The sequence below is a fragment of the Dermacentor andersoni genome, chromosome 3, assembly GCF_023375885.2.
Source record: "Dermacentor andersoni chromosome 3, qqDerAnde1_hic_scaffold, whole genome shotgun sequence".
NCBI lineage: Eukaryota > Metazoa > Arthropoda > Arachnida > Ixodida > Ixodidae > Dermacentor > Dermacentor andersoni.
In genome coordinates this window covers 97,693,080-97,716,361 of record NC_092816.1, presented here as the reverse complement: position 1 = coordinate 97,716,361, position 23,282 = coordinate 97,693,080, and the positions used below count along the sequence as shown (strand labels likewise).

At 48.8% G+C, this 23,282-nt stretch overlaps 1 protein-coding gene across 2 annotated transcripts in view; it reads left to right on the top strand.

Annotated features, from left to right (window-relative positions):
• Positions 1–21,757, top strand: part of LOC126541853 (calcium/calmodulin-dependent protein kinase kinase 1) — a 253,171-nt gene extending 231,414 nt beyond the window's left edge. For both annotated transcript variants that reach the window (XM_050188798.3, XM_055076341.2), the window contains exons 14-19: positions 4,568–4,593; positions 13,987–14,108; positions 15,637–15,724; positions 16,420–16,548; positions 20,107–20,240; positions 21,220–21,757. In XM_050188798.3, the coding sequence (XP_050044755.1) occupies positions 4,568–4,593; positions 13,987–14,108; positions 15,637–15,724; positions 16,420–16,548; positions 20,107–20,240; positions 21,220–21,283 (563 nt within the window). In that variant the 3' untranslated portion in view covers positions 21,284–21,757. The remainder of the gene's footprint in view (positions 1–4,567; positions 4,594–13,986; positions 14,109–15,636; positions 15,725–16,419; positions 16,549–20,106; positions 20,241–21,219) is intronic.
• The last annotated feature ends 1,525 nt before the right edge of the window (positions 21,758–23,282 follow it).

Below are 23,282 nucleotides of genomic sequence, written 5' to 3'. Positions count from 1 at the left end.
GCTATGAATTCGGGCTTGTACGCTCGAGACAAGTGATATCTTGTGCGTAACATCGTCGTTGCGTGAGGCGATGTTCCGGCGCATACATGTATTCACTAATATCGACACAGGGCGCAGTGCGATAATGGAGGGTTACATAATGGAAAGCCCCATTGCCGCCTTACCGCAAATGAGCCTGCAGATAACGATCGAGTGGCGTTTACGTAAGCTTGGCCCACCGCTACAGCAGCACATCGCGAACACTGGCCATTCATCTTATGCGGGGTTCTGGTTCAGTCGTCGAACACCATCTCTCAGAAACGCCATCAAGAAGGCACCCAGAAGGGCTCGCGGTGACGGCTAAGACCGCCTGGAGTCCTTGCGACGAAGCCTTAAAGGCATACGGGCATTACACTTTCGACTTTCGACATTTTTTGTTTGTTGTTCTTTAGGCAAACGTCCTTGACTTGGAAACCATAGAAAAAAAATATTGCCGTGTTTCAGAGCGCCATAAATTATTTACTGCAATAGCTTTTCTACCAAGTGGTTTTGCTTTCGTTTCTGAGGATGTGTATGTGTTTCGACATCATCACACGGAAGACGCTTACGTGGGAGCGGAACTTCGCGACGTAATGGTACTCGATCCGGCCTACTCTATCTTCCGTAATGCAGCTATTCCGATGCGCTGCCCAATGCATTCCGATGTGCTTCTCGACACGCAGCTAGCGCTGCGAGAGAACGGAAGTGCTAGCCGCCCCATCTACACCCTCCATTCCGGTTGATACATTCACTCGCTTACTGCAGTTTGCTGATGGTTACTTCTTTCCTTTCCATTTCCACTTACACTTTGAACATTTCCTCGATATGCACATTTAGGGCACGTTTCCTTTTTTTTACATGCGTGTAAAGAGATGTCGATGTAACTCGACTTCTTTGACCTGCAATAAATAAAAAAAAATGCCTGAAACTTGTGCAAGTTAGTACAGATTCACTTCAAGCAATGCGCAAAAAAAAAGCAAAAACAACAAGGACATTAGCTGTTGCGCCTTTGTCTTCCCGGCCGTGGTGCTATTGTATTTTTATTTATCTTGATATGTGTTTACAATGGAAGAAAGAAACTTAGAAGAACAAAGTCGTAGAAAAACAAAAGGAGGTCGATGACGACTACTCACGAATAGTTCACAAGTTGTGACAGGTAAACAACCAATTTAGTAGTCAAGCTCAGAAAATGAGGACTCATGGAGTCCTTGAGAATAAAATAAAATGAAGGCAGAAAGAAAAACCTGTACAAACCACCGCAATAAACCATATTGGGAGCTCGGTAACGCACATTCTGACAGGTTGAGAACGGAGAGTCGACTGGCTTTATTCCGCAGTAAAAGCAGGCTTGCGGAAGGAATGAAGCGTTAACGATTAACATAGGCTAGTTTCACGCGTTCCACAACGCTGTCGCTTTTTTGCCGCGTACGTGAATCTTAAAAGTTTTCTCTGAACGCGAAACCACACAAAAGAAACCTTCATAGGAAGGAGTCAACGGTGACTTGACAGAGTCGCGCCGCAGAAAAACGTGCGTGGTTGTGTCCATTGTCGAGAAACTAAACACAGGCGGCCCGCATGCGATGCGGGGGGTTGTAGGTAGAAACTGGTCGAGCCAGGAATGCAGCCTCTATATGTGCTGCGCGGCTTCTGGCTGAGTGCCTTGCTGGATGCCGAAAAACTGGTCCGGAACGCCATTGATGATCCATAGAGCATCTCGGATGCGCTGAGTCCGCACCCGTGAATTAGTGGCTTGACGCCTTGGGGTGAAATGCGATGGCCGAGAAAACACAGGGCTTCAACGCCGAAAATGCATTTCTGGGGCTTTAGGACTAGCCTGTGTTCATCCAGTCGCTCAAATAGAAGGCGAAGTTGCTCTTTGTGCTTCTTGTCTGTGCGACTTGCAATGATATTGTCGTCAATGTAGAGGAAAATGAAGTAGAGTCCACGCGTAACGTCGACCATGAACCTTCGAAAAGTTTGCGCCGCATTCTTCAAACCGTAAGGCATATGGACAAACTCACATAGGGAAATTGAGTAGTGATTGCTGTCTTCGGAATGTCGCTGGCTTGGACAGGAATTCGATGGTACGCACTCATCAAATCGGTCTTGCTGTATATTTTCGATCCTGCGAGACGAGCGCCGAAGTCAGTATGGGGAGAAGGAAATATTGATCCGGAGTAGTGACCGCAATCAAAGCTCGGTATTCACCAGAAGGCCCCCAGTCACCACTATCCTGCTTTGGAACCAGATGGAGAGGGGAAGACGAATGGATGGAGGAAGGACGAATAACGCAGAGCTGAAGCATGTCTTAGAACTATCAGTGCGCGACTTTCAACCTACGTCCAGCGAGCCTCCGTGGCCGCGCTGTGACAGGTGGGTCAGATGATGCGTCACCTTGTGTTTCACGGGCAGCGCATCGTTTCGGGGTTTCATGAGTTGCGGGCGCTCATAAAGTATGTTGTCGCACGTTGAAACCAGCCGACACGCACGGATGCCAGATGAGGTAAGGTTGGACTGCGGGCCAAGTACATCGAGGGATGTGACGTTTTCCTTTAGGCGCCGATCGCGAACACTCAGATCTGTAGGTTGAAATGGCTGAGGAAGTCCGCTTCGACTGTGGCAAAGCTAGCGTTACTGACCGGAGCCCATACGACGCGACGGCAGTGTCGTAAACTGCGTGGAGCGTGGTTGTCGACTGGCCGCGTTGGCGTTCTGCGGCAGTGGCGGGAACGATAGACAGCTCGGCGCCGGAGCCGACGAGGAGGCGAGTGGCGGTGATGCGGTCGACTACGAAGAAAAGGCGCGAGGGCCAATGTCGCATGCCGCCGTTAGCGACTGGCCGGTGCGTTTTCCCGCCCACGAACAGGGCTGGGTGCAGCGACTTGCTTGTTCGCGAAAGCAGCAAGAATATTTTACCTAAATGTCATCATTGCAACAAATACACGTCGTCAAGAGCACGATTCTTTTATAAGGTAAGCCTTTGTATGCCTACCCTCCCAGGGTAAAGGCTTTGGCGCATCGACTTGGTCGGTTATTCGTCCAGTAAAATCAGGCTTACCGTTGCACTATTTCCGGGATTGGCCCGCCTTAGCCCGCACACCGATACTGGATACAGTGTCATTGCAAAGGCGGTCAATACCAGAGACAATACAATGCGCAGTCACGTGTCTCACTTGGGGCTGGTCTGCTTCTTGCTGGGCTCATTGGCAGGCAGGTCATTGCTTTTGCGCAAAGCGCTGTATAAAGTATAACCAATTGCACGGTGGTTTCTTAACCTCTTCACGAAAGCTTCGCTTCTCAGATTTTCCTGTTTTTTTTTTTATTACGCATCTACACTGTAAAATAATTTACACTCTTAAAAGTGACAAAGGGTGTGGATGGGTCTACAACTCAGATCCTTAGGGGGTGATTCTTATAACTCACACCCTAAGGGTGTGAGTTATAGACGCCTTAGCCCCCCTTTTCCCATTTAAGGGTGTAAATTATTTTAAAGTGTACCAGTAGCAGTGTACCCGAATACGTTTTAGCGACAACATCGTCAATATATGCAGCAGTGAGCGGCATTTTCCGCTCGCTAGCCTCAGCGGCGTCAATAATTAACGTGTACAACCTGTTGCGTAGCATCTAGTTTGTTTGCGATACACGGCCAGAATATGAGTTTCTGTTTGGCTTCTGCTAACGAGCGTGCTGGCGGATGGGTCGCGGTATAGAGGTGTATGTAACGATGTTCCAGATAATAGTGACATGCATGTGGAACACTTGTTCGGGATGATAGTGTGTAATTAACTTGAACACAGTTCTACTCACTATTACTATGGTCGTATTAAAAGTGTAAAACGCCCAATCTCCGGAACACCGTTACATATATTTTTTAAGTATTAGGCAGACCGCCACTTCACATAGGTAAGCGGAGAAATATTTTCTCACTTATAAATGGAACCTGAGGGGAACAAGATTATGTGTGTATACGGATGAGCTGTCAAAGAAGACTCCACATGTCACTGACCTCCGGCTGTCTATGCCCCCTATATTTACTGAACTGTTTTCTTTCGCACTGTCTTCGTGTGTTCATCTCGTTATTGTTGTTGTTCACAACACGGCGATTCTTTTGTGTGACACTAAAAACAAAGCCGACAATAGAACAGAACAGAGTGTGCGTGTAGGCCAGTTCGTGGTTCACAAATTTGGGAAGTCACTGCAAGTAAACACGAGACTTACCGCTTCGTGTTGTGCCTTTCTTCAAGTCTCGTGTTTTGCTTACGGTAACTTCCCGAAACCGATAATGGATGCACGTACAGAGAAGCGTAGAATCCCGAGGACCAGTAATAAAAACGTTTTGCACTGCCCTTGCACTTTACCACACGCATCTCAAGCTGTCGCGCTGCATAATTGAAAATCAACCCTAACCGCATCGCGACTCTTTATCACGCTTCATATATATATATTTGTGTGTGCATTTCAGTTTCTCTACGTCGCTTGAATGACATTGTGATGAGTCTCTCAGGAAGAAATGTTCTTATGTCTTGTTTTTCTTGTTTGTCTGTCGCAGAGAACCGAAGCGAGTACAGCGGCAAAGTGAGTTCCTCATTAGCCCGGTATCTTCCCTGGCGATGCCCGAGGCACCGACGAGGCATCTGTTCCGGTTAATCGTGTCGACGAGGGAAAACGCGTGCGCCTTTTAACGCCCTTGTTTTAAACCCTCGGCATCCTGGCACCCGAACTCTTCGATTATTTGGCAACGGGGGCGTATTAATAACGCGAGCCCTGCCTTTCTGGTATTTACGTCACTCGGGCGCCTAGTACTATGTGTGTGTGTGTGCGTTCGCAGCCATCGAGCGAGCTTTAGCAACAGAGTTGCCCATAAACCCCGGGATGCTTCGCCACAACATTTTAAGCCCTTGGCGTGAGCCCGCAGGCTGTTCATGGGAAAACTGATGGAAAAAGAAAGGAATTTTGTAGTGTCGCGGTTTCACGCGGGGCCAAATTACATCCTGCGTCGCGTAAGGCAGTTTGCGGGCGGGGTCGGCGTTCCTAATTTTGAAAGCTGGAACAGCTCGGGCCTGAATGGCTAACACCGGACGGATAGCCCCGGCGGCCAGGGTGGCGTCATTTTCTGTCACTTGCTTGATTGTTTATTATGCGGCGAATATCATCCTAACAGCATGCCTGTGCATGTCTCTGCACTGTGTGTATACATGCACGTTCTTCGTTTTCCGAGCATGCTTATGCGTGTGTCTTCGCAAGCACCTGCCTATCTGTGCCAGTGGGTCTATGTGGGCACGCGTGCGTCTAGAGATTGGTTAACTGGATGTCTTATTTTGGAAAGCATTGCTGTTTGGGCTAATATGACATAAGGGAAAATAACTAAAATACTGCATTACAACGCCAGAATAGTCCCGCACCATCCAGCTGTGAAGAGGGGGTTCGGCAAATTTAGCCACAAAAATTCGCGTAGTAGAAATGTGTTCAAAGAAAAGCAAATTGCTGAGTAGGGCTCCATGCCTTTTCATATTCAGAGGAAGCAATGAAGCCATGCACCTGTATACTAGCCATACGGCACCGTCACAATTCGTAGCGGATTTCACCACGGCTCTTGAAGCAAAACATGACCGCTAGAAACGCTCCATACAACCAAGAGGCGTTTCTTTTATTGCAGGGGAATGCCGCATTAAACGAGAAAGAAAATTGGTGTACCTTATCAAACGATGGCATAGCTATAAAGGGCTCCAGAATCGCTGTTTTTAAAGAGATGTAGAAAAAAAAAATATCTTGGAATAGCTGTAAGCTTAGATGTCTGGTTCCTAGAAAGACTGTGTGGGTTTCTGTTGAGCACGAAGAAGTCGCCGAAGAGGTTACAGCCGGTAGAGACCTGTTCCGGTAGTGTAGCGAAAAAAATCCGTTTTTTGTATTGTTCCCGCCTCATGTTACGTAAAGACTCGGCGTATTCTCGGCGTGAATTCTCGTGATGGCTACTCTCTCACTCCCGTTGAACGCCAGTAACTTTGCTAATGAGCTTTCGCTTTCTCTAAACTCACCTGAACGATTAGTTACGAGTGCATAAAGCGTCCATTTTCTGAGATCGTTGGGCGATCCTGGCGCCCGTAGGCCTAACGAGACGGATCCGCATAGCAACAGTAGGATGGTTGCTAATATATCGTCTTGCCTTGGATGCGTTTGACACGAGGTACCAGATGGCGCCCTGTTTTATAACGTCTTCTTTACGTTTGCGTTTCCATACGGTAAACTAAAAGACTTGAAAGGACACGCACCGTAAGGTCCCGCAAGGGTGCGTACGTCTAATGTACTGTACGTGACGCGAGAAATGCTGTTCTAAAACTATTAGGTTTTACTCGTGAATACGTTCTCTAAACTTGCCGGTACAGTGGCCTGACAAAAGTGACAAATGAAACTTAGGATATGGATATTCAATTCAAAACATTTTCCTGAGAGGGTACCACATCTATTATCTGAACCTCTTTCCCACTGCGACAAAGCGTCCCTCGTTAGGAAAGAAAACGAATGCATCTTAAGTGGCCAACAATCTCAGCTCATCGGTGCAGTGTTACCACTTAGCTGAAAGAAAATATCTCTAACGCAAACAGAAAGTCCTGGAAGTCCTTTGCGCCTGTAAAGCAGCTTTATAAGGCGTGCAGTCGGTTCTCTGACACGGGGCCCCAAGACCAGTTGAGTAAACTTGAGTGAACTTCACCGCCATATAACTTAAAACGGCTACGGAGTTACAATTGAATTGTTGCCTGGCCATTGCGTGATCACAGAAATGATTATGAATGAAATGAAGACTTGCGTGTTTCAATTGTATTGTATTGTAGAGTCAATATTGACACGTGTACTTATATTTATCGGGCGACCACGTTTCGCCGCCTAACAAATCTTATCGCACAGCGCGGGACGCGCCTGCATGTATCCGAAGTTTCTGGAAAGTTATCGATGCTTCTATCCGCTGTATGTTGTCGCCGAACCTTGTGCTATCTGATTTCATCGCGTGACGCGAATGGTGTAGAACTTTGTGGAAGGCACGCGGGTCCCAACGATTAGTCTGGAACATTCGATGACTGCTGTATAAAAGCTGACGCGCTGGACCCGCTGATCAGATTTCGACGATCGCCGAGCGTGTTCGCCGCTATCGTTGTGCTATAAGTGTAGCCTGTTTTGTGGGCACAGGTTCGCCCAATAAAAGTTTGTTTTGTCGTTCACAGTATTGCTACTGTGTTATTCAACGTCACCACCACGTGACATCTGGTGGAGGTGCTTTTGGTCCATGTACCGGACGCCCCCGACAAGCCGTGATCCAAGCCCGGACCGTAAAGAGAGCACCAACGTAGTCACGGACCATCGAGTAAGCCGTCGTCTACAACAGCTGCCTCCGGAACACGGACTTCTACCTGAGAAGACCAAGAAGATCGTGGCCAAGACAACCCCAATGGCTGCCCCAGCGACCCCCGTTGTCCTGCAACAACCTCGGGACCCACCGACCTTCCATGGAGCAGCAACTGAAGACCCGGAATCCTGGCTGGAGACGTACGAGCGAATCGCGACTTTCAACAACTGGGACTCCGACGACAAGTTGCGGCATGTATACTTCGCCCTAGAAGACGCCGCCAGAACGTGGTTCGAGAACAGGGAATCGACATTGACAACATGGGACCTGTTCCGTACCGGCTTCCTGCGCACCTTTACAAGCGTCGTGCGCAAGGAAAGGGCCGAAGCTATGCTGGACGCCCGAGTGCAGCTACCTAACGAGAACGTCGCCATATTCACGGAAGAAATGAACCGCCTGTTCCGCCACGCCGACCCGGATATGCCCGAAGAGAAGAAAGTCCGCCTTCTCATGCGTGGCGTGAAGGAAGAACTTTTCGGCGCAATGATACGAAGTCCACCGAAGACCGTAGAAGAGTTTCTTCACGAGGCCACCAGTATCGAGAAGACACTCGAAATCCGGAACCGGCAATTCAACCGCCGCACGAACTCTACCAACTACACAGGAATTCAGTCACTGGCCACCGACGACCTGCGCGAGACTATCCGAGCGGTCGTGCGGGAGGAACTACAAAAGCTGTTCCCGTCACCGCAGCCTCAAGTGGCTTCGATCGCCGACGCCGTACGTGAGGAGCTCCAACAACAACTCGGAGTAGCCCCTGAATTGCCGCAGCATCAGCCGCAAGCGATGACATACGCCGCTGTAGCCCGCCGTCACGTTCCCCCTCCGCGCCCACGGCAGGGCCCAGTGACGACACAGTTCCGTCGTCCACCACCAACCCCGCCGCCAGCACGCCAACCCGTCACCCCACGCGGCCTTCCAAGGAAGACTGACGTTTGGCGCGCCCCTGACCATCGCCCGCTTTGCTATCACTGCGGAGAAGCCGGGCACATCTACCGCCGATGCCCATACCGGGAGATGGGACTCCGAGGGTTCGCCGTGAACGCGCCGCGACCACAGATTGGCGAACGACCTCGCGATATCGCCGACTACCTCGCCGCCACTCAGTGGAGCCCTCGACGACCGTCCCGTTCGCCGTCACCAGGCCGTTACCTGTCGCCGCAGCGCCGACCATACACTGGCCCAGCCCGGGGCCGGTCTGCGAGCCCATATCCGGAAAACTAAAAGCAGCAACCGATGGAGGTGCGGTTGCTGTTCGTCGAACTGACGAAGATCCTCCGACGCCGACGGAGACGCCGAAGAGACCATCTCCACGACATAATAATGACACGCCGCCGTCCCGACGAAGTCAGAAAGCCAAGACTACACCGACAAAGGACTACGTGACGACGCGACGTTCCAGCTTCAGTTTAACGCGACGCAGCCGTGATCCGACGCCAAGACCTAACTGCAACGCCAGACAAAGAACCACCGACCTCGACGTGCTTCTTGACGGCCACGCAGTTACCGCCTTAGTGGACACAGGGGCCGATTACTCCGTAATGAGTGGACACATCGCCGCCCAGTTGAGGAAGGTTAAGACCGCATGGGAAGGCCCTCAAATTCGGACCGCTGGAGGACACCTCATCACGCCGACTGGAATATGCACGGCAAGAATAACCATTCATAACCGGACTTACCCTGCCACTTTCGTTATCCTCCAACAGTGTTCACGAGACGTCATTCTCGGTATAGACTTCCTGAACCAACACGGCGCAATCATCGACCTGCAGTCGAAGTCTATAACGCTGTCGGAAGATAAAGCGACACCGCCGGAGAGCCCTCGTAGTCGCCACGCCTTGAGTGTGCTCGAAGATCAAGTGAGCATCCCGCCTCGCTCCAGCATTGTTATTTCGGTCGGCACAGAAACACCCGCTGACGTAGAAGGCGTCATCGAAGGCGACCAACGTCTATTGCTAGACCGTGAAATTTGCGTCGCAAGAGGGATCGCTCGACTGCATGGAGGGAAAACTGAAGTGTTGCTGACAAACTTCAGCCAGGAGTTCAAGCACATCAACAAGGGCACGACGATCGGGTACATTGAGGAAATTCTGGAAACCAGTAATGCGTTTGTCCTCTCGGATTCCGCCGCATCTGCCCCGACGACCATGGTTCCCGAACCAAACTACGACATTAATCCAAGTCTCCCCAAGAGCAAGCAGCAACAGCTCAGAAGTCTGCTCCGACAATACAAAGCCTGCTTTTCGACATCATCGAGGATTCGACAAACACCAGTCGCCAAGCATCGCATAATCACCGAGGAGTGCACTCGACCACTCCGCCAGAGCCCTTACCGAGTTTCGCCGCGAGAACGTGAAGCTATAAGAGAACAAGTCGACGAAATGCTGCGCGACGACATCATCCAGCCGTCGAAAAGCCCGTGGGCGTCCCCTGTTGTCCTGGTGAAGAAAAAGGACGGAACCCTACGTTTCTGCGTCGATTATCGTCGTCTGAACAAGATCACGAAGAAGGACGTATACCCCCTCCCACGGATAGACGACGCATTGGATCGGCTCTGCAACGCTAAATACTTCTCGTCGATGGACCTCAAGTCTGGCTATTGGCAAATAGAAGTCGACGAAAGAGATCGCGAAAAGACCGCCTTCATCACCCCGGACGGCCTCTACGAGTTCAAGGTTATGCCATTTGGACTGTGCTCGGCGCCCGCAACGTTCCAACGGGTGATGGACACGGTTTTAGCAGGATTGAAGTGGCAGACCTGTCTCGTTTACTTGGATGACGTCGTTGTCTTCGCCGGCAATTTCGACGATCACCTTAGGCGGCTTGCAACAGTACTAGAGGCCATCATGTCATCAGGACTTACTCTGAAGCCGGAAAAGTGCCACTTCGCTTACCAGGAGCTTCTATTTTTAGGCCACGTCATCAGCAACTCTGGAGTCCGCCCCGACCCGCAGAAGACAGCTGCCATCGCAAAGTTCCCGCAGCCCATCGACAAGAAGGCAGTGCGTAGATTCCTTGGCATGTGTGCCTACTACAGGCGCTTCGTCAAGGACTTTTCACGCATCGCGGAGCCGCTAACCCATCTAACCAAATGTGATGTCGAGTTCAAGTGGGAAACGCCGCAGGCCCACGCATTTCAAGAACTCAAACGACGCATGCAGTCGCCGCCCGTACTTGCGCACTTCGACGAGCACGCCGATACCGAAATTCACACTGACGCCAGTAGCCTAGGCCTCGGTGCCGTCCTAGTCCAGAGAAAAGATGGACATGAACACGTGATAGCTTACGCTAGCCGGTCGTTGTCAAAAGCGGAAGGCAATTATTCTACAACCGAAAAGGAATGCCTCGCCATCGTTTGGGCTACAGCGAAATTTCGCCCTTACCTATATGGCAGGCCATTCAAAGTGGTCAGCGACCATCACGCGTTGTGTTGGCTAGCTAACTTAAAGGACCCTTCAGGACGGCTGGCACGGTGGAGCCTCAGACTACAAGAATATGACATCACTGTAACATACAAGTCCGGACGAAAACACTCAGATGCCGATTGCCTATCACGCGCCCCCATTGACCCGCCGCCGCAAGATGACGAGGATGACGACGCCTTCCTTGGCATAGTAAGCGCGGAAGATTTCGCCGAACAACAACGAGGGGATCCGGAGCTAAAAGCCCTAGTCGAGTATTTGGAAGGGCACACCGACGTTGTCCCTAGGGCATTTAAGCGTGGATTATCTTCGTTCACGCTTCAAAACAACCTACTCGTGAAGAAGAACTTCTCACCAGTCCGCGCCAACTACCTTCTTGTTGTTCCGTCGGCGCTGCGTCCAGAAGTACTGCACGCCCTACATGACGATCCGACCGCTGGGCACCTCGGTTTCTCCCGAACGCTATCGAGGATACAAGAAAAGTATTACTGGCCGCACCTAACCGCCGATGTCGCCCGTTACGTCAAGACATGCCGAGACTGTCAGCGACGCAAGACACCACCGACAAGGCCAGCTGGATTACTACAGCCGATCAAGCCTCCTCACCGACCTTTTCAGCAGATCGGGATGGACTTGTTGGGACCGTTTCCGACATCAACTTCCGGAAATAAGTGGATCGTCGTAGCGACGGACTATCTCTCCCGCTTCGCCGAAACTAAAGCTCTACCGAAAGGCAGCGCAGCCGAAGTGGCGAAATTTTTCGTCGAGAACATCCTGCTGCGACATGGTGCTCCAGAAGTCCTCATCACCGACAGAGGAACGGCTTTTACAGCAGAGCTCACGCAAGCCATTCTGCAATACAGCCAGACAAGTCACAGGAGGACAACTGCCTACCATCCGCAGACGAATGGTCTCACGGAGCGCCTGAACAAGACCCTCGCCGACATGCTAGCAATGTACGTCGACGTCGAGCACAAGACGTGGGATGCGGTCCTGCCGTACGTAACATTCGCTTATAACACGGCGGTACAAGAAACAACGCAGATCACGCCATTTAAGCTGGTTTACGGCAGGAACCCGACGACGACGCTCGACGCTATGCTGCCGCACGTCACTGACGAGGAAAATGTTGACGTCGCTTTCTATCTCCAGCGCGCCGAAGAAGCTCGACAGCTCGCCCGCTTACGGATCAAGAACCAGCAGCGTACCGACAGCCGACAGTACAACCTGCGACGACGCTTCGTCGAGTACCAGCCCGGCGACCGTGTTTGGGTATGGACCCCGATACGCCGACGAGGACTAAGTGAGAAGCTACTGCGACGCTATTTCGGACCCTACAAGGTTATCCGACGTATTGGCGCACTGGACTATGAGGTCGTGCCAGACGGCATTTCGCATTCACAGCGGCGCCGCGCACGATCTGAAGTGGTCCACGTGGTGCGCCTTAAACCCTTTTACGGACGCTGACGAACTTCCTTATTTTGTTGTCTTCTTTGCTACGAGTGCTTTTCCTTATTACTTTCGTTTGTTTGCAGCATCGGGTCGATGCTTTTTAAGAGGGGGGTATTGACACGTGTACTTATATTTATCGGGCGACCACGTTTCGCCGCCTAACAAATCTTATCGCACAGCGCGGGACGCGCCTGCATGTATCCGAAGTTTCTGGAAAGTTATCGATGCTTCTATCCGCTGTATGTTGTCGCCGAACCTTGTGCTATCTGATTTCATCGCGTGACGCGAATGGTGTAGAACTTTGTGGAAGGCACGCGGGTCCCAACGATTAGTCTGGAACATTCGATGACTGCTGTATAAAAGCTGACGCGCTGGACCCGCTGATCAGATTTCGACGATCGCCGAGCGTGTTCGCCGCTATCGTTGTGCTATAAGTGTAGCCTGTTTTGTGGGCACAGGTTCGCCCAATAAAAGTTTGTTTTGTCGTTCACAGTATTGCTACTGTGTTATTCAACGTCACCACCACGTGACAATATTGACTCTATCTTCATTCCTGTAATGAGCCTTCGGGGGTTAACAGTATCAATAAACAAACAAAAACACAAACAAACCTGCATGTTTCATTAACACAATGACAAAGGCTTCGAGGCAGCTTGGCCACTTTGCGCGCACAATCTCGTTCGCTACGCGTCTGCAATGTGCTTGAGTGAGCCGTGAAGACAGGGTGTTTTGTGTGCAAAAGCATGATATCACAAAAGAGAAAGAGAAATAATGTTCATCTATTGTACCCGGTGCGTGTTTGTGTGGACCCACTATTATACTTGCGCATGCGCTTGTCTGTAGGCACGTTTCTATGATGTATACAGGGTGTGCCAACTATGATAGACCAATGTTTAGAAATAGTAGGTTCAGAATTAATAGCTGTACAGAACAAAGGCAATGTTCTTTGCCGTCGCTTAGAGGTACTCAGATGAATTTTCTTGCATTTAACCTAATTTCATAATTAGTCCTTATTATTTATTCAACTTCTGAAATATTATATTTAGATGAAAAGTACGAATCAGAAAATTGTGGAGCAACACGAAAAACTGCCAATACAGCTTTATGTTTTTCAATGCGTGCGACATAAGTGTTTTTCATAGCGTGAAAGAGGCCTGCGAATGCACGCAAAGTGCCTCGAGCGGCCAGTGGAGCGGCAATATTGCGTGTATTCGCGAGCTTCTTTCGTGCTTGGAAAAACACTTTTAAGTAGCATGTATTGAGCAACAGAAAGCTGTATCGGGAGTTTTTCATCTCGCTCTACAGTTTTCTCAATGGCACTTTTCATTTAATTATAATATTTGAGAAGTTGAATAATTAATTATCTATAATTAGGTGTATAATTAGGTGGTATGAAATAAATAATCTGAGCATCTCCAAGCAACGGCAAGCAAGATTACTTTGGTTCTGTTCAGCTACGCGGCATATGTAATTTTTTTTTTTATTTGGTGAACGATAGTTGTGACACTGTATATGCACGTATGTGTGATGGCAAGCATGTACGCGTCCATTTATGCATGTATGTATTCCTGCTCGTGGTATCTGCATCTCAGCAGCTACAAACTGGCTTCTAAAACAGCTAGCTTCGAGAGACTGCTTCCTTTGAAACATAAGCAAGTGTCTGACTGTTCTTCCTTTATGCACCGTTCCTCGCAGGCGGTGGACGTGTGGGCGATGGGTGTGACGCTCTACGCCTTCGTGGTGGGCAACGTTCCCTTCCATGACCCCAGCGTGCTCATCCTCTACAACAAAATCAGAAACCAGCCTCTAGTCTTTCCGTGAGTGTCCCTACGATCAACTTACATTTTACCGGCGAGTGAGAGTCGGCCATGTTTCCCAACGTCTACACGGTTCGCTCCCGTATAGTAAACCTCTTCGCCTATTTCCGCGCGTATCTCGCGCAGCCTAAAAAAAAAAATTAAGATCAAACCAAAAACGAACTGAAAGCTTGCGACCAACCTGTAAGCTCCTGTGCTGAGGTGCGTGGCGTCGTGCCCTGTGCCATGTTCTAACTACATGTACGCGCCTTAGCTTCTCAATCATGGTCTTTACAGAGCTACTATTAGGCGGGGCTTTAGGGGCCTTAGGAAGCGTTATTTGCCCTACTTCAACGTACCGACTGTCCCTATTGTGGTAGATGGGACAAATGCCAAACCGGGCAGCCCGTGTTGTATGAGGTCCCCCCCAATATGCGAATAAACGGCAGGCGATATTGGCTCCTGCCCTGCAAACGAGTACAGTCTGAAATAGTGCTAGCGTTAGGTTCATCAGACTGTAACTCGATTTGCAGAGCTGCATATACGATTAACTCGAATTCCTATCGGGCAGAAATTCTGGCCCGCGGTCGTTACAAGCACATTCTACAGGAGGCTTTGTTGCTTTATATTAGCAGTCGCCCATTGTCACCCTTCGTGAATGTCGTTCTGTCGCCTTGCCCTTTCTCCGACGCAGAGTAACAGACCCGAGGCATCAACCTCAGGTCGACCTTTCTCCCGTTTCTAAATAGACTTCCTCGTACTCTTACGCCATGTCAACGTGTTTGCACGTCGCAGTTACTTGAAGCGCCTTCACCTGACGATGCGTGAACTGAAGCGACTGCAGATGAAGTATAGGAGAACAGATAGCGCCACCTATCATTGCTTCTTAATTTCGCAATGCGGGGAAACATATTTAGACGTAAAGCCTCTTTTTCACATAGAACCATGTAAGTTTGACAAGGCCATCCATCTGCTATCAGTAAAGGATGCGCAATAAGGACGCTTCCTAATTGCTCTTCTTTTGCTGTTTGTACGTGCTTATTGCAAGCTCTCAGCGCCCATTATCAGTCGACCAGATAATCAATTTTTCATCCGTGCGCTGTGTCCATTAAACACGTAGCCCCTGAGATGTATGCGGGCGTCATCTAAATGATTGTGCATGGCTGAATCCATTGATAATGTGCACACACGCAACGGATCGACCAGCGAGAAGTGCTTCTTCGCGTCGGGTACAATAAACGAGAGTATGGCACTCCTTAGAACTGTGGCGCTTCAGGAGATAACTTACATATTAACTGAATACTGAAGGCCTGAACGTGAATCAGGTTCGGTCAAGGCACTTAGAAGACTGAGTAATTACTCACTGTTCATTGCACCGAGAGCATATCACCACCGGTTCCTCTACTGAGAGACTTTGCCGGCGACCGGTATATTTAGTCGCTATTGCATCGTACCACTCACATCATGCTAAGTCGGCCAATCTGAAATAAATGCACCTGGCCTGCTTCGCCTACTCTGTTGCCAATATATTATATATATTCTCTTGCAGCTCCAATATCAGCATTGAGCTCCAAGACCTCCTTTCACGCATGCTGAAGAAAAACCCTGAAGAGAGGATTACAGTTCCTGAAATTAAGGTAAACTGCACGTTTATCTTGGCGTCATTGAAAAGCAACCAATCAGTATATTTCAGTCAACTTATGCTGATATAAATAACATTCCTTCAATCGAATCCAGACCCAAGTCGCTTTTCTCCTGCTGGTATTTCGTAATGATGCACTCTCATCAGTACCACTTCCGTACTGATGCTTCGCTGCTGTAATATTCCCTCCCATACTTTCCGTGTACGCCTATATGGGTGCCGCAATGCAAACAGGTTGCCTAAACAGCGAACTGAAAATGTTATGTGTACTATTACAACCGAGTTGAGGCAGGAGGAGAGGAAGAAAAAATAAATGGAGAAGACAGCGTTGTTAACCAGAAAAGCGTCTGATTGGCTACACTACTCTGAGATAATGCAAAAGGAGAATGAGCAGGTGAAAGAGAGAGGCGAAGGAAAGACGCTCGTGAATTTGTTCAGGAAATTCAAGAACACCGAGTGCATTGTAAATTAGCACACTCAAATAACGACGACGGACCCTTGTCAAAAGCGTGCGAATTTTTATATTTTGCGAGTCTCTGCAAGAATTACTAGCCTGTCAGCGTTCTCTGAGCTGCGAACAACCACCGAATTTTGACTCCGTCAACAATTGCGTCACATGGCAGTATTATTTCTGCTTTGTGCGCCAATCAGGTATAGATGATACCATCAGCATTTCGTCTGCCTCCACAGGTAGATCCATGGGTGACCCGAAATGGCACATTCCCGATGCCGTCTGAAGGCGAGAACTGCGTCTTCGTGGAAGTCACGGAGGAGGAAATTGACAACTGCGTGCGCACGATCCCGAAGCTGGACACTTTGGTAAGAATCCGTATGCTTACCTTTAATGTGCAACGCAGCAAATGTAGAACACGCGAGGCGACTGAACAAATCTGGACACAAAGCGCTGCATGACGCCACCGAAGCGATACGGTGTATAGTTTCCCTGCCTGTCCTTTAGTCGTATTGTTATTAGTGTGCTGTTGCACCGGACAAGAATTTATGCGATCACGATGTTGCTGCGCAAGGCCTGGCTCACACCTTCTAGTTCGTTAGAACTAGAAGGTTTTGTATGTTGTATGTGTTGTATAGAAGGTGTTGTATGTGTAAGGTGTGTTGTATCATTTGTTATCGAGCTTGCAAATGCACAGAAACATGCCTCTTTTACAGCGAAGCCGTACATGGTTAGCTGATCTGTCCGTCCGTCCATCCGTCCATCGGTTGGTTTCCTGTACGCCGAAAACTCCTGCGGTGCAACCCCATGCGCATGCACGAAAGAAAGCCACCTAGATAGCACAAGGCCTGTTTACCCCGATACATTACGTCATGCTACTTGGCCTGAAATTTCGATTGAAAAGGCTGGCGTGATAAAAGCGGCTACTTCAATATAACTGTTGCCTACTCGGGAGCATCCCCCTTAGATTCTATGTAACACGAGGTAACACGAGCCAGCGCTCGTGTTTGTTTATTATTCGGCCGTGTTTTTTTTAGTGCGCGCTGTGTGTATTAGTTATAAAGGTAACATGACGTCATAAATCTAGGTGGGGTTGAATTAACTGCACCAGTAGAAACGTCGTTGCTCTCTGTCGCAGCCATGCGCGCTTAGCAGTTTCTCTCCGGCGCCGAAATGAGTAGGCCACGCGTCATACGTACTCCTGAGGAGCAGGCAGCTTTCGATCAGCATCGCCGCGGGCAGAACCGGGAACGAGCTCGTCTACGCGGTGCCGAGGCTACAGCCCGGGCACAAGAACAGGCTCGTGCAGCCGAGTGCAAGCAGCAACTGTGCACCGAGGATACGGCAGCGTATACGAAGCCGTCGTTTAATGAACTGTCAGGATTAACCCAGTGATAAACAACGGAGCCTAACGTTACAGCTTCGCTGGTTAAACATCTGTACGGTGTGCTGGAGCAGTGATTTTTTGTAAAGATTCGTATCAGGTTTAATTGTTTTTTCCCCGGTCTTCCTTTATCCTTCACAGCACGCGCATCTTACGAACTGCTAGAAGCTGCCCTAGTAAGTCACAAAGCTGCGAAAGTTGTAAAGTCTCAAAATATTAGCTGGCAAAAGGTATAGCTAGAGCTAAACGTTCTTACTATTATTATTTTTTTCCTCCCTTGGCGTCTCGCCGGTGACGTCATAATGTGACCTAATGGGTTAACGGCTCGGGGTAGTTATGTCGTGGTTACTGGGGAGAGCGGTAGCGAGAAGAACTATAACTTGATGACAAAGCAAACAAGCACGAGTGGTACTTCCAGCTCCGTTTATTGTTGTACAACACAGAATTAGGTGATCTACGAACTAGCAAAAAACAACAGGTCTGTTTATCAAAGGACTGACGCAGGTGACAGAATGCCAAAGAATAGTGCTATCACCTCATGTGTGTGCCGGTACTTTGCAAGAACCTGAATTATTTGTCCGATAGGGGCAATAACGGCTCACTTGTTATCTGTGCAGCTTCTATGATAATGCGGCTGCGGTCATGCAAGTGGCTGCGTATAAGGGATAGCAATGTTCTATATCGTTCTGTCACCTAGCTAGCAAGTACATGAACACTATAGGCGGTGTCGGCGCCACTATGATGTCCAACGCTGAGCATACTACGCTGTATGTGCGAGCGAAAGCGTGTGAGGTTGAGCCGACGATGGTGGCTCGCCGAGCGTTCTACGCTGTATGTGCGAATGAAAGCGTGCGAAGTTGAACCCGCGATGGTGGCTCAATCTCGCGCGTGCAAGGGACGAACGAAAGCAGCCAGGTAGCGCGCTCCCTTCCATCGAGTGCAAGACACTGGGGGAGGGAAAAGGAAGCGTTTAACTCTGGCGGCGGTTGTATATAGCGCGGCCGCACCAGCCCTGTCTTGAAAGCGGTCTGCGATGAGGGCCAGAGCGCCTCGAGTGGTCATGGTCATAGCTTCGTGTGCGCAAGGCTATGGTCACTTAGCTCGAGTTGAAGCGAGAGGCAGCACGAAGGTCAATTCGCTCGCTATTGCTGCAGCGCTTCCTCACTCCAGCCTTTTGACAGCGAATGTGCGTGGTCATCGAGTGAGATGTGTTCGCATTCGCTTGTGCGCGAGTGACACCATGCTTGTTGATTTAGTTAATAAGCGAATGCGTACATGTTAATGGGATCCGATGAAATTCCTATCCGTGCCTCGTATCGCTGTCTATTAATTTGCTATCGCAGTCGATGCTTGGCCTTTCGGGCGAAACTGCGACTTCTTTTCTTGTCTACTCATTTCCGTATTTTTACCCCGATAAACAACAATTGGAAGTCGCGCTCATCTTTGTTTGTGTCGCCGTCCAGTTGTAATTATTGCGATAGAAATTATACGGACATTCCAGGAGCATTTGCGCTGTCGGTGTCGGCGTCATCGCGATGTTCCGTATATGTCCAAGTGCGATCACATCGTGGCCGCGCACCGTATGCTGTGTGTGCGAGTAATAGCGTTCAAGGGTGAGCCGGAGATTGTGGTTCGACCTCGAGCTCTAGAGAGGAAGGCGGGGAGGAAGCGCGCCGTCCTCCATTGCACGCAAGACACTGTGCGGTAGAGGGGGTATCCTCCTCCCGCGGCGGTTGTGTGCAATGCGGCTGAGCGACTGAGCAGGGTCAAGCGGGCCCCATATATTTTGAAAGCGATTAGTACAGAGTGCAGGGGCGCCGAGGGCTGATAGTATCGTGTGCACTCTGTTCTCGCTGCTTAGTTCGCATTGAAGTGGGACGCAGCACGACGGTCGATTGGTTCGCTGGCGCCACCGCGCTTCTTCTCGTCAGAATTTTCACTACGAGTCTTCCGCGGCCATCGAGTGAGATGTGGCCATGTTTGTCTATGCGCGCGTGATGCTGCACTTGTTATTTTAGTTAGTTTATTTGGCCGATAAAATTACTATTGCTACTTCATGTAGCTGTCTAGTAAATTACTATCGCAATCGATGCTTCGCCTTCCGAGTGAAACTACGACTTTTTGCTTTGCGCTGCCGCTCTCCCCAGTCGTTACAATATGATCACGGGGGGGGGGGGGGGGGCACGTCATATTGAGCAAGATTTTTAATATAGGAGCTTGTCTACGCTTTGTCTTAATCAATGAATTAATTCAACGTTTGTTTCAATTCAATCAGTCTTTTTCAGCCAAAGAAATATTGCTAAAGCTTTGGAATTACACGTTACTATAACGGACTTCTTATTTTTATTACATAGATGCAATTAAATCTTATGAATCACTAGGAATGTTTACGAACTTGTTAAAAACTTCTTACATTTATTACAAATTTCTTTATTTATCACTAGGAATCACAACGGAATGGTACTTTGTTAATTATTCCCATCAGGTTGTTGCTGCTTTCTTGGTCCTGCCTCTTAAACTCCTTGAATATACTTAAACGCAGATCCTGGTTAAGAGCATGTTGAAGAAGCACTCGTTCGGGAACCCTTACAAGGACTGCCCCCGCCACCGCGCCCGCTTCACCAAGGCAACTCGTTCCAATTCAGCACCTTCCTCCTTCGACGTGTTCCTCGAAAGGTATGGCCTTCCTCTACTCACCTTTACGAAACTGCATTAGCTTCGTAGGATGTGGGCGCTGAACAGTGGCAAATCTAAAGATACAATGCGTTAAAAGGTGCTACGTCATTAATAAAATAAACGGCTGTACCTAAACTTGTTCTAAACAACCGGCCTTTACCTTTAACGTTAGCTGGGACGAACAAGGCTAAAATGCCCTATTTCTTAAATGTTTACTTCTCAGCCTCTACTCGTAGGCACAGTCCCGTCTGTCCGAAGCTTACTTGAACCGGATGTCACCATGTTAATCATTTTTCATTGCTGCACCAACCTGCGTCGAAGTCTGTCTTCCAATGGAGGTACTTCACCCCAGCCTAAACGCTTATGTATTCCAGTCCAATAGTTTCACGTGTTTTTCTTGTGCCCGCTGCCCAGTTCTTACTAAAATAAGGAATTGCATATTTCGGCAAGTTCATAAAACATCTGGAATTACTAGACTGCATACGGAATGTTTTCGTATACGCTAGCTTTGGAAAGCGCGAAGCTGTGGTGTGAAGTCGAAGCCCACCAAAATTACGACAAAAACCGCACCTGTCTTCCTGTCTTACCCGACGCTACCTGACTATACGAACGCGACTACGATTAAAACCACTTTGCTGATTGAGACACGCGTATGGACTCACCATATGCTCGCCCCCATTCTAGTCTAGCATGTATATTTACCCTAAAGCTGGTTTCAAAGCCTGCCATGGAATGTACCCGACTTCATCCAGTTCATGCTAAGCTAGATAATTCGATGCGACAATTATTGACTTCATTTTCATCCGTTAGTATGCATCCTTCAGAATTTGTACTTTCGGCCAATGAGCCTCTTCTATTATAGGAATCTTCTTGCGCTTACCTAGCAGCGCTTGAACGAACCACAGTAGCTCACCTCACGCTGCGCTGACCCATGTCACGTAATCCACATGCATGTTCTACTTCTTTTGCGAACTCGCAGGAAAGTCTCTCTGGAAAGTCCGCTGCCGGCCCTCAACGAAATCACCTTCCTGGACCAGACATAGCGGCAGCTCGAAAAGCGGGCTGCCGCAAAGCCGTTGGGACTATCTTGACCGTTGGTGGATGGCGACCAGCGATCCTGCAGAAGTCCGCGACGAAAATGACGTCGACGACGACGACGACGATGAAGCAAGGCTTCATGTCATGCGCGACTCTCCGGTGCAGGCGCAGCCGCGACGAACAGACTTTGCGCGTTGCGACTGCCCGGTGCCTATACCTCCGCCAGCAGCATTACGCCTCACTCCGTGCATCACCCGCGGTTGACCCCACTCTAGCGTGAGCTGTCTTCATCTCCGCGCGGTAGCCACAAGACTCTCTGCGCCATGTCACATTTTCAACCCTCGCCGGCACTCGACCAGAGTGCATTACCTTCATACCATTGCACCATCTTTTTTGATACCCTGCTCTTTATCGATAGACTCTGCGCAGCTGTGATGTCGCAGGATCGAGCATTGGTATATATATATATATATATATATATATATATATATATATATATATATATATATATATATATATATATATATATATACGTAGCGCTTTCGTGAGGTTACTGTGTGCCAGTCGGCTGATTTCGATGAAAACCTTGCCGCTTCATTCTCGAGCTGTCAGCGGTCATGCACCCGCACGAGACCGCTGTAGTTCGCGAAACTACAGTGTTGATGCTTTCAATGACCTGCGTACGATTGGCTGATTTGCGTTTCCTTTTAATGAAAGCCAGTGTCGTGTAATTACCTAACTTACTTCCTGCCCTTACTGACACGAATAAATGGAAGCACCATGGATTTATATTTTTATACCAGAAGACATAACTGAGAACCGATCGCTAAATGACTCCCCTGAGCTGCTTGAATGCACCGACCAAACGCTCCCTGTTATGTTGTGTTGAGCGAAAACTCCAGTGACGAAACATAAGACTGCAACCTAGTTGCTGTTAAGTGTGAAGTAACAAAATCAAGACTCGAATCGCGGACTGGTATAAAAGAAGAGAGAAGTTAGCAGGAGTAATTTTTTTCACTGCTTACAATGTACATACAGCGGACACCCTTCTCCTTGCAGGGGTTGCTCGGAAGTTTTATTAGCTCAACTATACCAAATTTCATACCTACTTCTAACGAAGCACACTTAACACGAAACACATTAAACCGCACTAAACTTTGCACAACCATTAATCAGTTCACTTGTACATAATCCTCTATTGTGTGTTGTGTCGAATAAGGGTTTCTGAAGCATTTTATACTCGAGGGTATTTCCACTTATATACGGCAGTCTGGCACTATCAAATAACCTTTTGGTCCGTCGCATTCCATGCGACTAGCGCGGCTCGTACTATGTGGCCCCACGTTCTCTTGAAAATTGGCGCTTTATTAGAACATGTGTACTAGCCTTCGGCCGTTCCCGAAGCTCTAGCGCCTCACCGGGCAGAATTATTCGTACTAATGTATCATGCGTTTCATGCTTTCTGTGATGTGTGGCGCCATGACAAAGCTTCGAACGAACAAAGAAAAAAATGAACTGACTCGCCGTATCCCCACTGCTGTTTATCACAATACACGGATTTTACATTCGAGATCCGTTTCTAGGAAACGGTGCTTATATTCCTCTATCTATCTTATGCACTTGGGTAAAAATTTTCCACGAATTTGCTTTCACACATCTTGTGTCGTCTCCAAGAAAGATGCTGTTGCTACACAATAGGCGAAATGCGTGCGCTATAGCAGAGCCTCTGTCGGTTCTTATCCTTAGTCTTTTAAGTCGAGTCACTGTCTCCTTCGGCGTCCAACGCAGTTCATATTAACGTATACTGAAATGCATAGTAGATGGCGGTATAGAATGCAGGTGGTTGAGGGAACAATATGCATGTACAGCCTTTTCGTATGCCTTGCACAATCCCAACTCTCACAGATAAGTAGTTTAAGTGTGAAGTGCTTTGGCCTGTTCACCTTTTGTAGGAATAAGCGAGGTTACCCAAATCTACTGCATAGCCCAACGTATCTTTCTGTA